Source organism: Phalacrocorax aristotelis, chromosome 1 (genome assembly GCF_949628215.1).
Source record: "Phalacrocorax aristotelis chromosome 1, bGulAri2.1, whole genome shotgun sequence".
Classification (NCBI taxonomy): Eukaryota; Metazoa; Chordata; class Aves; order Suliformes; family Phalacrocoracidae; genus Phalacrocorax; species Phalacrocorax aristotelis.
The window spans coordinates 98,667,326-98,682,079 of NC_134276.1; the positions used below are offsets into that span (position 1 = coordinate 98,667,326).

General features: G+C 43.9%; 1 protein-coding gene across 1 annotated transcript in view; it reads right to left on the reverse strand.

Moving 5' to 3' along the window:
• Positions 1 to 394: 394 nt before the first annotated feature.
• The window catches only part of UMODL1 (uromodulin like 1), an 84,132-nt gene continuing 69,772 nt past the window's right edge, over positions 395 to 14,754 (reverse strand). Inside the window, exons 21-24 of the mRNA XM_075099312.1 lie at positions 12,715 to 12,874; positions 9,595 to 9,679; positions 3,580 to 3,787; positions 395 to 1,822 (exon numbers count right to left, since the gene is read on the reverse strand). Coding sequence (XP_074955413.1) covers positions 3,600 to 3,787; positions 9,595 to 9,679; positions 12,715 to 12,874 — 433 coding nt within the window. The 3' untranslated portion in view covers positions 395 to 1,822; positions 3,580 to 3,599. The remainder of the gene's footprint in view (positions 1,823 to 3,579; positions 3,788 to 9,594; positions 9,680 to 12,714; positions 12,875 to 14,754) is intronic.

A 14,754-nucleotide genomic window follows, 5' to 3' on the forward strand; every position in this document is an offset into this window, starting at 1 on the left:
CTGCTTTTGGAGCAGCTGTCAGAACTGTACAAATCAAATGCCCAGGGAGGCTGGTGTGACACTAGTTTCAGATTGGATCACCACGTTGTTGCAATACTATTATCAGACTGGGGGTGTTGAATATTCCTTTGCTTGTCTTTGCTGCAAAGCATGAAACTAAAAATATGTTTGCCCTTTGTAATGTTGAGGAAAGAGACCCTTACTAAGTGTAAGCAGCTGATGGTAATTGCAGTCCATTGGTGTTTGGATAAGGTCACGTATTTCGTTTTGAGTAATGTTTGAACATTACACTCATACTTGAACAGTTCTTCAGAAGCTGCCACATCCACACAATGCGCATCCTAATACCCGGAATAAATCACAAAAGGAAAATACAACAGTACAAAGTCAACAATAAGCTACAAGAGTGCTTTTATTAAGACAACAAAATTCCACTAAACAGACTCAGTCACTATAGCAATGTCTGCTGAGCATGCAAGGTATCAAATACAAGCTACTGTTTTGCGTTTCATCCTGAAGACTAGTGCTTAGCTTTTGTAAACGGCGTAGCTCCACTGAAATCTGTAGGCAAATCTCTAGTCTTGTCACTTTCAAGCACTTCAGAACTGTAAGTACTAAAAACTAGAAATACATTTATAGTAAAATAGCTTATCCTTCCACCGTTCACAGAGGCAAAACACATTATATATTTGAGAGCAAGCTGACCAAAAGTTAAAAGACTCCTACATAATAAAAAGCTCATGGTTATGTTCATCAGACTCTAAGACTGCAAAGATAATTTGCAGTTTCACTAATGAATTGCAACAAAATGGGTCTTCTATTATATGGGCATCTGGTAACTGATATTTCAGCAAAAAAAAGACAAGGCAAAGATTTTAACTCCTTACGGATTCACTTGAATCAAAAGCAGAATGCAGATGATCATTCTGGAATGTATTGATGTACTTAAAAAGTGTGTATATAACCTCCAAGATCAATCTGTATGACCTTTTACAAAGCATAGAAGTCCTTTACCCAGTAATCTTATTACCTAACAGAAATTGGAGTAGGAGGAAAGAAAAGCAGCTTTCCAATGCTATTCTGTACCAAAAAAATCAGTACCTGAATGGTATGGCTTGCAGGGTCTTGCAGCCAGGCAAAATTCAGCTCAAATCTATAACTATTCTGTTGCAATTGGTGTGCTGTCACTTAGGTGGGCAGCACACTCTGTGGCTTGACTGCAGAATCACTGTGGTCTAATTAAACAGAACACGTAGGTACCAATTGACTTATCTGGAAAAACATGGGCTGCCAGCAGCAAAAATAGTTGGTTTTTTTTCACTGTGTCCTTGTTGATTAAACAATTTACAATCAAATCTCATAACTCATGCTGAAGAACACTCTGAGTAGGTTAAGCCCCAGATTCACAGTGCCTTGTCTTTATCTGGTGGTAAATCCAACACTTCCTCTCCGGCTTCTGTATACTTAAGGCATTGCGCAATTAGGTCTTCGGCATTGTCACAGCTCAAAGTTTGAACCTCACCTTAAGTAAACAGTGAGTTACAAACTGAAAAGGAGATTTCTCTAAGGGTTTGCTGATTTACTTCCTGGAACATTTATAGAAACATGCAGCTTGTCAATAGTAATGGCACGAGTGGTGCTAGGGCAGGCACAGAGAAACGAGGCACAGTGGGAGAGCCAAACCTTGGAACTTGAATAGAGAGCCATGAAGTCTTTTTTTTTTTCCTTCTATTTTATCCATGGTAAAAACCTGCGAAAATTCACTTCAACCTGGAACTGCAGTCACAAATAAATCTTCGGACACCATGGAATAGCCAGATTGCTACAAAAAATTAAAAAAAAAAAATTAGGGGGCATAGAAGCATTTTATATGCAACATTAACTTGGAAGAGCCAGTATTGCAACCAGTCGTGACCACCACTGTGAAAAGTAATGAAAGCCAAACGCTGAGTGAAGACATGTTCCAACTAGAAAAAATAAAAATGAAAATAACCATGATTGAGACAGTTAATCAACTACCTTCCAGAAAAAGTAAATACTTAGGAAAGAAGACCTGAGTAGTTCCAGCATCTAAAAGGAACCCTTAGCTGAGAATCCAGCATTATGTATAAGTGTTAGGAGCCTGACCATATTCTTTATGCTACAGTCTCATTGCACAACTCCAGAATTCCCATTGCTGTCAAGTATTGCAATCACCCGTGACCACTCAGGAGAGCAGAATGATGAATGAAGACAAGCCATTATTCTCTCTGTGGAGAGACTCAGAACCTTTACATATAGGTTTAATTTAATGGACCTAGATATGCCCTTTATGCTGGATTACGGCTCCCTGCTGGGACTGTATCAGCGATGGAACTGTACAGCTGCTGGAGCTGTACAAAGGAGCTCCGGGTACTTTCCCTTTGTGCCCCCAACAGACAGTCCTCCCGAGCCTTTGGAAAGCAATCAGAGCATCACCCTCACCTACAGTGATCGCCTAGGAGCTGCCCACAGATAACTACAGAGGGTAGTCTCCTTAATATAAGACATGGGGAAATAGACAGTGACTACTCAAGCCTTTACCAGCAGAAAGCTGGGATACAGTCTTCCCTGTCTTTTCTCTGGGATATATATTAAGTGTAATTGTACTTAGTGAAGCAAACTAAACTATCTGCAAATACCACCATGATAAGTCTAGTGAATTTCCTGTGGTCGTGGCAGCTGCATTATCACATATGAGGCCTCCATGAGGAAAGAATTAGTGACTGACTCTGGTAACAATGTCAAATAAGCCTGCTCCCAGGAACAGAATTGGATCAGATCTACAGTAAACACCCTTGAGTTGTGAAGCAATGTGAGGAGTTCTTTTTCAGCAAGCCAGCTGTCTCACCTATCTCTCCTCCTCTTAAAAAGACAAACATACAAATGGTGGTGAGCAGCTAGAACACGCTAATTTTACAGAAAAAGTACTGAATCCTGTGGTATTCTGGAAAAGTGTCAGACCCCCAAGTTGCAGAGGCAGAATGTGTGGTAGTGATTAACACTCCTCAGAACTGTCTTTTCAGACCCTCTGCAGGCACTTGTAAGCACTGCCTATGCATTATCATTATTTCAAGCTTTTTATATCTAACATCCCACTGTTTTCTTGAAAAACATCCCCTCAAAAAATAAATTAAACCCAAGCTTTTGCAGAAAAGGATAACTTCTGAAGCAAATTAGCTTCTGAAGCAGATTTATAAAGAGAGTGGTAAAGTTTCTCTCCTTTATTATACTAATCCATGATCCAAAAACAAAAGTGATATGCTTTTTGTGGAAATGTCTATTGGTGTTCTTCTAAAATGGTGTGTCATTTACTCTGAAACTGAAGTCATGAAGGAAGATGAAGAAGAGAAGGCTGTCTTCCTCCTCTGTAGTCTACAAGATTTGAAAACAGGCAAGAACAGTAGGAATTTCATTCTTACTTCTATGACCTTCACCCACAGCAAACAGAACAGGAGGTTCAAATATCCTTAAATAGAGTACGCTCACCTGCAAGTGCTTAACCATTTCATGTAGAGATAAACAGCTAAAAAAACTAACTGATCATAATTCAGTACTTACATCTGGTAACCTGAAAATCACTAATCATAGAACTCTTGGTAGCTGAAGTTGTCAGACTTGATTCTGAAGTTGTATCTTCCCATCTTTCGCTGGTACTGGAAAATGAGAAGGCTCACAACTCCCAGCACAAAACCAAACACAGCAAAGGCAATGAGGATGATGTATCCAACTCCCATCCCAGCCTCCTTCTCTCTCTTCAAATTGGGTACTAAAAAAACAAGAGGTGAAAGAAAAAAGCTTTGACATTCCTAAATCTTTTCCTGAGGTAACAAATTTGCCAACAGATTAGCCAACATGCATGCTGAAGCACAGAGCTGTGATACAGAAATGAATCAGCCTTTTGGGGAGGGTGATTCTCACGGAAAGGTCTGTGAGCCACAGTCCGAGTTCTCTTTTTAAATACAAGTGTAGAGTCCCTGCAGACATTAATGTGATGTGTCTTTGGAATTTGACTCTACAATTTTCTGTTAAAATAAGAATTAAAGGATCAGCATTTTTGAAATGCTGATTTACTTTCAGAATGACCCTAGAGGTGAAGAATTCTCCCATCTTAATCCTGCCCCTATTCATCTATGATTATTAAAAACCACTTCATTTGCTTTTATCTCATATGTAACACTTCTTTAAACACCAAGTATTTAGGGAAGGATTCACCATGTGTGCTGGGTCTCTAAGTTCCCATTCTGGTCAGCAGCGATCCGGCTGGCGCAGTCAGTGGAGGCGGGCGAGTCACACTGAAGTGGTCAAAATGGGCTCAACTCTGTTGCCTAAGCACAGGCATCTAGTGCCACCTGAGAAGACTGAGACTGTCTACAATGTCTGCCCAGGTCTGGCAGAAATGGTATGGGACCTGCAGGACATCTAAAGTTTTTCGAAACAGCACCCAGACACTGAGGCAAAGGAAAAAATGGGGCACCATGGGTTGTGAGCACTAAATGCTTATGAGTGGGCAAGAATCAAGTCCCTTGTTGTCAGCTGTCTCTCTAGGCTCCACTGACCATTGACAGAATGTGTTTGCCTGGTTCACATGTAGACACTTCCATGTATTTGTCCACATCCACAAGCAGAATCCCCTCTCCCTTTAACATTATGCATCTATTCATGTTTGTTAGTGTGCTCTTGCACACTTCTAACTCATTTTTGCAAATGCTTGATGCACCTACAAAAATCATAGAATCACAGACTCATAGAATCATTAAGGTTGGAAAAGACCTCTAGGATCATCAAGTCCAAACACCACCACGCTTCCTAAACAATGCCCTGAAGTGCCATATCTACACATTCTTTTAACACCACCAAGGATGGTGACTCCGCCACCTCTCTGGGCAGCCTGTTCCAATGCCTGACCACTCTTTCAGTGAAGAAATTTTTCCTAATATTCAATCTAAACCTCCCTTCATGCAGCTTGAGGCCATTTCCTCTTGTCCTATCCCTTGTTACTTGGGAGGAGACTGACACCCACCTCACTACAACCTCCTTTCAGGTAGTTGTAGAGAGCGATAAGGTCTCCCCTCAGCCTCCTCTTTTCCAGACTAAACAACCCCAGTTGCCTTAGCCGGTCCTCATAAGACTTGTTCTCTAGACCCTTCACCAGCTTCATTGCCCTTCTCTGGACATGGTCCAGCAACTCAGTGTCCTTCTTGTACTGAGGGGCCCAAAACTGAACACACCATTCAAGGTGCGGACTCATCAGTGCCGAGTACAGGGGCACAATCACTTCCCTACTCCTGCTGGCCACACTGTTCCTGATACAAGCCAGGATGCTGTTGGCCTTCTTGGACACCTGGGCACTCTGCTGGCTCATGCTCAGCTGGCTGTCAACCAGCAACCCCAGGTCCTTATCTGCAGGGCAGCTTTCCAGACACTCTTCCCCCAGATTGTAGCGTTGCACGGGGTTGTTGTGACTGAAGTGCAGGACCCAGCACTTGGCCTTGTAAAACCTCATACAACTGACCTCAGCCCATTGATCCAGCCACTCCAGATCCCTCTGCAGAGCCTTCCAACCCTCAAGCAGGTCAACACTCCCGCCCAACTTGGTGTCATCTGCAAACTTACTGAGGGTGCACTCGATCCCTCATCCAGATCATTGATAAAGGTATTAAACAAGACTGGCCACAAAACAGAGCCCTGGGGAACACCGCTTGTGACCAGCTGCCAACTAGATTTGGCTCCGTTCACCACAACTCTCTGGGCTCGGCCGTCCACCCATGTTTTCACCCAGCAAAGAGTATACCTGTCTAAGCCATGAGCCACCAGCTTCTCTAGGAGGATGCTGTGGGAGACAGTGTCAGAGGCTTTACTAAAGTCCAGGTAGACAACATCCATAGACTTTCCCTCATCCACTAGGTGGGTCACCTGGTCATAAAAGGAGATCAGGTTGGTCAGGCAGGACCTGCCTTTCATGAAGCTGTGCTGGCTGGGCCTGATCCCCTGGTTGTCCTGCACGTGCCTGGTGAGCTCACTCAGGATGAACCACCCCATAATCTTTCTCAGTACCGAGGTCAGGCTGGATGGCCTATAGTTCCCCAGATCCTCCTTCTGGACCTTCTTGTTAGATGGGTGTCACACTGGCAAGCCTCCAGTCATCTGGGATTCCCCTGTTAACCAGGACCGCTGATAAATGATGGAGAATGGCTTGGCGAGCTCTTCCGCCAGCTCCCTCAGTACTCTTGGGTGGATCCCATCTGGCCCATAGACTCGTGAGCATCCAGGTGGCTCAGCAGGTTGTAAACTGCCTCCTCCTGGATTATGGGGGGGTTTATTCTTTGATCCCTCCCTGCCTTCCAGCTCTGCAGGCTGAATATCCTAGGGATGACTGGTCTGCCTATTAAAGACTGAGGCAAAGAAGGCATTAAGTACCTCAACCTTCTCCTCATCCTTGGTGGCAATGTTCCCCTCTGCATCCGATAGAGGATGGAGATTCTCTTGTGCTCTCTTTTTGTTGTTAATGTAATTGTAAAAACATGTTATGTTGTCCCTTACCACTGTGGCCAGATTGAGTTCTAGCTGGGCTTTTGTCTTCCTAATTTTCTCTCTGCATGACCTAAAAAGATCCCTGTACTCTTCTTGAGTTGCCTGCCCCTTCTTCCAAAAGTGGTAAACTCTTTTTTTTTTTTTTCGCTAAGTCCCAGCAAAATCTCCCTGTTCAGCCAGGCCTGTCATCTTCCCCACCGGTTTGTCTTGCGGCACTTGGGGACAGGCTGTTCCTGTGCCTTTAAGGCTTCCTTCTTGAAGAATGCCCAGCCTTTCTGGACTCCTTTGTCCTTCAGGACTGCCTCCCAAGGGACTCTCCCAACCAGTGCCCTGAACAGGCCAAAGTCTGACCTCTGGAAGTCCATGGTAGTGGTTTTGCTGACCCCAGTTCTTACTTCACCAAGAATTGAGAACTCTTATCATATCGTGGTTGCTAAGCCCAAGACGGCCTCCAACCACCACATTTCCCACAGTCCTTCTCTGTAAACTGCAGGTCAAGCAAGGCACCTCCTCTGGTAGGCTCACTTAACAGCTGTGTCAAGAAGTTATCGTCCACACACTCCAGGAACCTCCTAGACTGTTTTTCCTCTCTGCTGTGTTGTATTTCCAGCAGATACCTGGTAAGTTGAAATCCCCCACGAGAACAAGGGCTACCGATTGTGAGACTTCCGCCAGCCACTTGTAGAATGCTTCCTCTACTTCTTCATCCTTGTTGGGTGGTCTATAATGGATGCCAAGCAGGCTATCTGCCTTGTTGGCCGTCCCCCTCATCCTTATCCATAAGCACTTGACTTTATTATCACTATCGCTAGGCTCTATACAATCGAAACACTCCCTAACATACAGAGCCACCCCACTGCCTCTCCTTCCTTGCCTATCCCTCTGGAGAGCTTTTAGCCATCCATTGCAGCCCTCCAGTCATGAGAGTCATCCCACCATGTCTCTGTGATAGCAACTAAGTCATAGCTATCCACCTGCACAACAGCTTCCAGCTCCTCCTGTTTGTTGCCCGTGCTGCGTGCACTGGTGTGGATGTAGATCCCCTCCTTCTGCTTGGTGGCAAGAGGGTAGGGGATCTTCTGCGAATAGTGGAGCCTCTGTCTGCTGCCTTGGCCCCAGGGATGGTAGGGTGTAGCTCCACCACTCTCTCTCCCTCTCACACTCCCTGATATTCCTTAACCTTTCCACTTCTTCTTTCAGCTCTGCTACAAGGCTGAGCAGATCATTCACCTGGTCACACCAAAAACAGCTGTTGTCTCTGCTTCCCTCCAGTATGAGTGACCATCCATTTGTCTGCATACATTTTCAGGACAGCACTTATTTAGCCAAGCACTTCTGCAGTACCTGAGGTGCACAGAAGACAAATACTAATGCATTAATGGCTGTAATTAGAGACAAGATGTTTGGCAAAAGGCACTGTTGGCAGCCACAGAGGTATGCAGTAGTGGAGTCCAAGCTATGTAACAACCAGGGCATGATTCCAAGACAGGCCAAAGAAGTGTTGCATAATATATTTAGGATTATTTCTGAATTTCGTCATGAAACAAAGGAATAAAAAAGAAGATGCACAGTGGAAATGGCAGCCTGTAGCTAGACACTGACAGAACAGGCCTTCCTGAGGATATGTATCAGTGGTCTTTGCTATAGCATGTGGCCAAGCAGTATAGGCAGAGCAGTTAAAGCTTATTTCATGTTTCACTGCAGCAGCTTACCTGACATCATAATTCATGTTGTCTCTTTTAACACAGAGACGCATATCATTGTCTAGGACTAGCCTCACACTTAAAATGCTGTGTGAGTATCCAAACTGTAAATAGGAGACAACACCTAGTAGTGCCACCTTTCCCTAGGAATCGATGTAGTAAACCCCAATAAAGCTCCCCTCACCAGAGTTCCTTTTGTGTAATGGCCATTTTTCAATATTAGAAATGCATTGGGGTCTCCAGTGAAAATGGGAGTGAGATCTACTTGACGTAAGGGCTGTGCAAAGAAAGCTGTATTAATCGCTAAGTTTAAAAAAAAAATAACTAGTTTGGAAATGAACGCTGAAAGTCTATTCTAACAGACTAATACCTGCATATAATGGAAGAAAAATAAAATATGCTAAGTCAGAGCCAGTTTCTAGAAAAAAATACCCTGAACCCACTAACAGTCCAGCATTAACTTATTTCCACAGTCAAAAGAGCATTAAGTGACTGGCAAAACAGGCAACTGGACAGAGGAAAGGGGGTGACTTCTGTCTATTCACAGTAGCCATGTGTTAAAACTCTGATATCGGTGTGGATAATACTCTCAGTGAGTGTTTTACACGAATAAGATATGAATGCAAAGGGCTGGAAGAGGCCAAATGACTGAAAATGTTAGAGGCCGCAGGTGGCCTTGGAAACATCACTCAGGGTAAATGCAGAAGAGGCAGACGCATAACAAATTAGTCCTTGCTTGGACACAAGGCTTTGTGCTCTCATTGTGCTTGTGCTGGCGTTCACTCTCTATTAACCTGTACTGTACCACTCCACCAGATTAACCAAGGTGCTGCGCATCAGCCGTGCTCTGCCACTTTCCCTCACAGTAGTAATGAAGTCAATACCAAGGAGTCTAAGGAAACAAAACAATACAATCTCTTATTTCCTCTGATTTTGGACTTCAGGGCGCAATATAATTGAGGTCTAACAACAGTGTAGAGTACACACTTGAAAAACTGATTGCAATCTAAAAGATTCAAGCTACTTTCACACTTTGCAATCATAATAACAGTTAGATTTTGTGGCTGTTGTACTTGCTATGCTGTGCAAATAGCTACATGACACATTTTATCCTCTTCCTTTCTACATTCCCTTGACAATCTGAGCCACTCCACCAAGGAGGGCATGTGCTTTTCCAGCCTGCCACATGGCTTCAGTAAGAACGCCCAGTCCTCAGAAGAATATGCAGAGTGGCATGAAAACCTTGTATCATAGGTCTTCAGGTTCCTTTGCCAGTGACAAAGAATCTTGAAATGGTAGTTACTGTGTCCCTTTTTGTAAGCACCTACTCAAAACTCACCAGTCGATGTACACAGGGGTCCCCAGGATGTTCTGTACATAGCAATGGTTTCACCAGTCTTCAGGGATCGAACCACATGGCATCTCTGCAACAGTCAATTCAAACTCCAACAAGTCATATGGCTTACTAATTAAAAATACAAAGCCTTCTGATGAATACGTGAAAGCCCAGTGCTATTCTCACTCATTGTGGGTTTTGTTTCTTAATGTTATGCATTTTTAAACTGAAATGAGCACCAAATGGAAGTTCAAAAGAAATGGCATTAGGGAAACATCAGTATAAAATCTGTAATTAGTCACACTGGAAAACACCGCTGTGAACAGACATTTCACACAGACAATCTCTTCCTTAACTTTCTGGTTGCTTTAGAGAAACCTTAAGGGAGAATAAACTTCTCACTATTTCTATTTGCCAGGGTTTTGCAAACATTTTTATTTGAATGTTTCTGCTGCCCATGGCAGGCACAGCACAACCAGCACCAGCAAAAGCAGGGGCAACTTTCAGCCCCCGCCAAGCTGTGTGTCATTTTGAAGCAATGCACAACTCTTCAGTGCCATGTGAACTACTAGTTTGAAAGCCCTGCCCTGTGAGATGTTGGGGATTAGCTCCTTTAGCTTTGTGTGAGCAGCACTTGCAGAATATACAGCACACTCATCTTCTGCACGCTAACTCAGTAGCACCGTTCAGTTTGTTTGCTACCTTTTTGGTTTAAGTTGCAACTTAAAGCGCTCTGACAGGAACTATAGCTTGTTGAGGTTATTCAAAAGGTACTGTTGCTTTCCTGGGAGTGCACGTAAAAACAGAGAAACTGCTGTACCATACCATAATCAGCAAACGAAAGCAGGGAAGTGCAAGGGTGTCTTACCAGCTTGTCTACGCAAAAATGTCTCACCAGTGTTACCAGCCTGGTTACAGTGAAAAATCTCTACAATCCACTGTCAGCAATTGTGTCCTTAGCTGTGTCAGCCTGCAGAAAAATACCCATGTAGCTGTGGTTTTGGCCTACCCTTGAATAGCATTCCCAGCTAGACAGATCCATTAGAGGATACGGTTACATAGGTGCTCCCTGGTGTCAATGATTTTTTGGTTCCACGTGACCACGGAACAGACATGTTCCATCAAACATAGGCGTGGTGGTGGTGGTGGAACATCACTCCTCCTCCCATTCAAAGTCATGTTTCTTACTCATTTCTTACTACATTGCTTCCCAGCCTATCTGGTTTTTCTACTCTAAACTTTAGCGCACCTCACTTTTCTGCCAAGAAAACAAGGAATAAAAAGACTGGTTACCCAGGAAATAAAACAAGATGTAAGTCTCAATTTTGTGGGCAAAGGGCTGAAGCAAATCTGCCTTGAAGCAAGTCAGTATTCTCCAGAGTAGCAGACAGGTAAGAGGATTAGATCCTAGAACATGTGCACTTTCTCAGGCATCTCACATTATTTCCAAATATACTCTATTCTTGCTCCAGTCTTCCTGGATCTTTGCATCTCCTGGAGCTCTTCCTCCCTTCTTTGTAAAAGCCATTGTCATCCTGTGTGGGGATGTGGCTAGTACTTGTCTTCTGCACATAACATTTTAAGTTTAAGTCTAAGACAGTGAATTCACTAACTTTTCGTAGGGGGTAAATTTTGCATAGGAGAAAAAACAATATATCCCATATATATATAAAATATAGAAATTAATAACATAGAATATATGAAAGAAGAGGGCCTCACTGATTAACTCTGCTGTGCCTTGTTTACTGCAGACATCAATCTCAATCAAACCTCATTTTGGCCTAGCAGAATTACCCCATCACAGACCCATGTAATTCAGATCAAAGCCAGTCTTTTAGTTAACCATGTTCCTGAACTCTAACCCATACAGCTAAAGCCTGCTCTAACAGCAAACCCAGCGGCTCCTAGCAAAGCAGCTGTTTGATTCCTTACAGCAGCCATACCAGTCCACAGAGTCCCTGTCCAGCCCATCCCTCTTATTCCCTTGCCTTGCACCCACCACCACAACCCTCCTCATCGGTGCAGGACACACAGAAGCCAAGGAGGGCACCACCTCCTCCAAATTGAGGGCACAGGCTTGGGGTTGCTGAAGCACTGATTTTTAACACGCAAATTCAGCTGTGAAAACTGGAGTCATCTTTCCATCTGTCAGTCGTGTTTCCTGTTCCTACTTTGTTTTTCTTTTTAATCTGGAGGAAGCTGTATACTTTGAGAAGGGAAACAAGTGTCTTCTGATAGCCATCTTTAATCTTTTAGGAAGAGGTCTTTTGCTTTATAATGGGCTTAAACTGAGTTATTTAGAGCTAGAGGAAAGTGTTAAACAATGGAGGAACACGAAACTGCTAATGAAAACATCCTTGACAGAAAAAGAGCCAGGAAGGTTGACAGAGAAAGCAGAATTCCTGTGTGTCTGCTATAAAGTAGAAAGAAAAAAGCCATCAGCAAAACCTATTTTTTCTTATTTCTATTGTAGCAATACATTTTTAGATGAAAGAAACAAAGCAGTGCTTTGGAGCACAGACAGTTGTTATCAGAACACTGCTTGGTTTAATGCTTTAAAAAACAATAGGGTTTTTAAAAGCTGTAATAAACTCTATTGGAGTCCAGTCCTAGAAACTTAATGCCACTGAGCTTCCTTTCCTGGCACCTAAACTCTCACCTGCAGAAGCAAATCTCTAGGGGAAAAAAAGGACAGAAAAACATTCCAAATCAATTTACTCAGGCTCTCCTGCTGACGCTGCCAATATGGGTGCTCGCTTTTTTGTGGCATGTCCATCTGAGCTGACAGGTTTCTGAACAGCCTATCTCATTGTGACCCGTGCCTTGCCTTAAAGCCACCCCTCTGCATAGGTGAGAAGTTCAGTTCTCAGGTTCCCCAACTTTGATTTCCCCATTTGTGTGCAAGGTCCATGCTTTTAACTATGAGGATGAGGAACGGGAAGAAAGGCAGACATTTCCACACAGTTGTAGTTCTTCCCCACCCCTCTCTGCTCTCAGCAGAGAATGAAGGAAAACTTCAAGAGCTATTTTAAACCTTGTTTGCAGACATTACCCCTTCAATTCCATAGCAGGACTGCATATGGCATGTAGGAGAAAAATAGCAGAGCAGAGCAAAGCACTTACCCTCCTGCAGGTGCTTCCTGATGTCTCCATACAAATACGTATTTTGCAGTGTAGGTAGACCACAGAATTGTTGATAAAGGAAAAAATTTTCATCTTAAACCGCGCTTTGCTTGAATTCCCGTTCTCTAGCAGTGTCGTGTATGTGTTTGGGATGGGACAGCTGAAAGAGAAGAGGAAAAACATGCATAGCAGCTAGGGCTATAGAAGGCATGTTGTGGTTATCACATGTAACTCATGTTGTAAGGCTCTGTCCTGGTTTCAGCTGGGATGGAGTTAATTTTCTTCCTAGCAGCTGGCATAGTGCTGTGCTTTGGATTTAGGATGAGAATAATGTTGATAATACACTGATGGTATAGTTGCTGCTGAGCGGTGCTTACACTAATCAAGGACTTCTCAGCTCCCCATGCTCTGCCAGGGGCACAAGAAGCTGGGAGGGGGCACAGCCAGGACAGCTGACCCCAACTGGTATATTCCATACCGTATGACGTCGTGCTCAGTATATAAACTGGGGGCAGGTTGGCCAGGGGGCAGCAGCTGCTGCCTGGGGACTTGCTGGGCATCGGTCATTGGGTGGTGAGCAATTGCATTGTGCATCACTTATTGTATATATTCTTTTATCATTGTTATTATTTTTCCCTTCCTTTTCTGTCCTGTTAAACTGTCTTTATCCCAACTCACAAATTTCAGGTTTGGGTTTTTTTTCTCTTTTTTCCCTATTCTCTCCTCCTTCCCACTGGCAGAGGGGTGTGAGCATACAGCTGTGTGGTGCTTACCTGCCTGTCAGGTTAAACCACAACGGTCCTTCTTGGCACCCATTGTGGGGCACAACGGGTTCAAGATAAAGACAGATCTGATCAGAGCACGTTAAAACAAGTTTGTGATAAGCATTCATTATGTTAATTTAATAGTCACTGGTCACAATGTTGATTTATCTGCTCTCAGACCTGTTCTGCTTGTTCTTAGAGCTTTGTTACCTAACACCTTACTTGGCATATATACTGTTCATCAGTATTTATGTCCTGTTTATCACCTCTGGGACTTGGATTAAAGTTACCGCTTTGCTGTGTAATGTGTAACACTGGCTTGTGTTAATATAAAATTATTGGTTGTGAGATTGTACTCAGCACTGCCATCATCCCTGTACTTCAGGAGCCCTCTCTTGAAAACTATTAATAATCACACTTTTTACCTCTTCTCCTCAGAGAACCAATCTAGGGGGGTGACGGAGGGTGGGGACAGGCCACACTTTCCCCTGTTCCTTCACCTTCCCTTTCTCCTTCAGGCTAGTTTCAACAGCTCTTGAGGATTTTGAATATCCTTAGGATGTTCAAACTGAATGTGGTTCAAGTTGTTTAGGGTTAAACAACTGTTTAAGAATACTATTCAGAGAACTACTTGCACAATGGACACTGCACCTACTCCAACCCCCGCGGCAGGCACTGTGGCAGCTCAAAGCCCCGCAACAGGCACTGCGGCTACTCCAACCCCCACAACACACACTGCAGCTACTCAAACCCCAGCAACAGGCACTCCAGCTGAACCAGAGAACCAACTTGTGCCAGTATCCGTTGCCCCTATACACAAGAAGTTCACAAGAAAATCAGCTCATTTAGTAAGGAATGAAGAAGAACCAGGGCCATCATGAGAACAGGGGGAAGAAGAGGCAGAACCCATAAATGAGATGGTAACCACCCAAACCCTAGCCTTGAGTGAGCGGCAAAATATGCAAAAATATTGCAGTGTTGTCCGGGTGAGCACCTTGTCACCTGGCTGCTCCAATGCTGGGATAACAGGGCCAGTATCCTGGAATTATTGGGTAGGGAAGCCAAGCAGCTGGGATCCCTTCCTAGGGAAGGGGACATTGACAAAGCAACTGGAAAAGGAGCACGAGCCCTCAGCCTCTGGAGGGGACTCCTGTCAGGTGTGAAGGAAGGATAGCCCTTCAAGGAAGATGTTATATGTCATCCAGGCGACTGGACCACCACAGAGATGGGTATCCAGTACCTGAGGGAATTAGCTGTGCTGGAGGTGATTTATGAC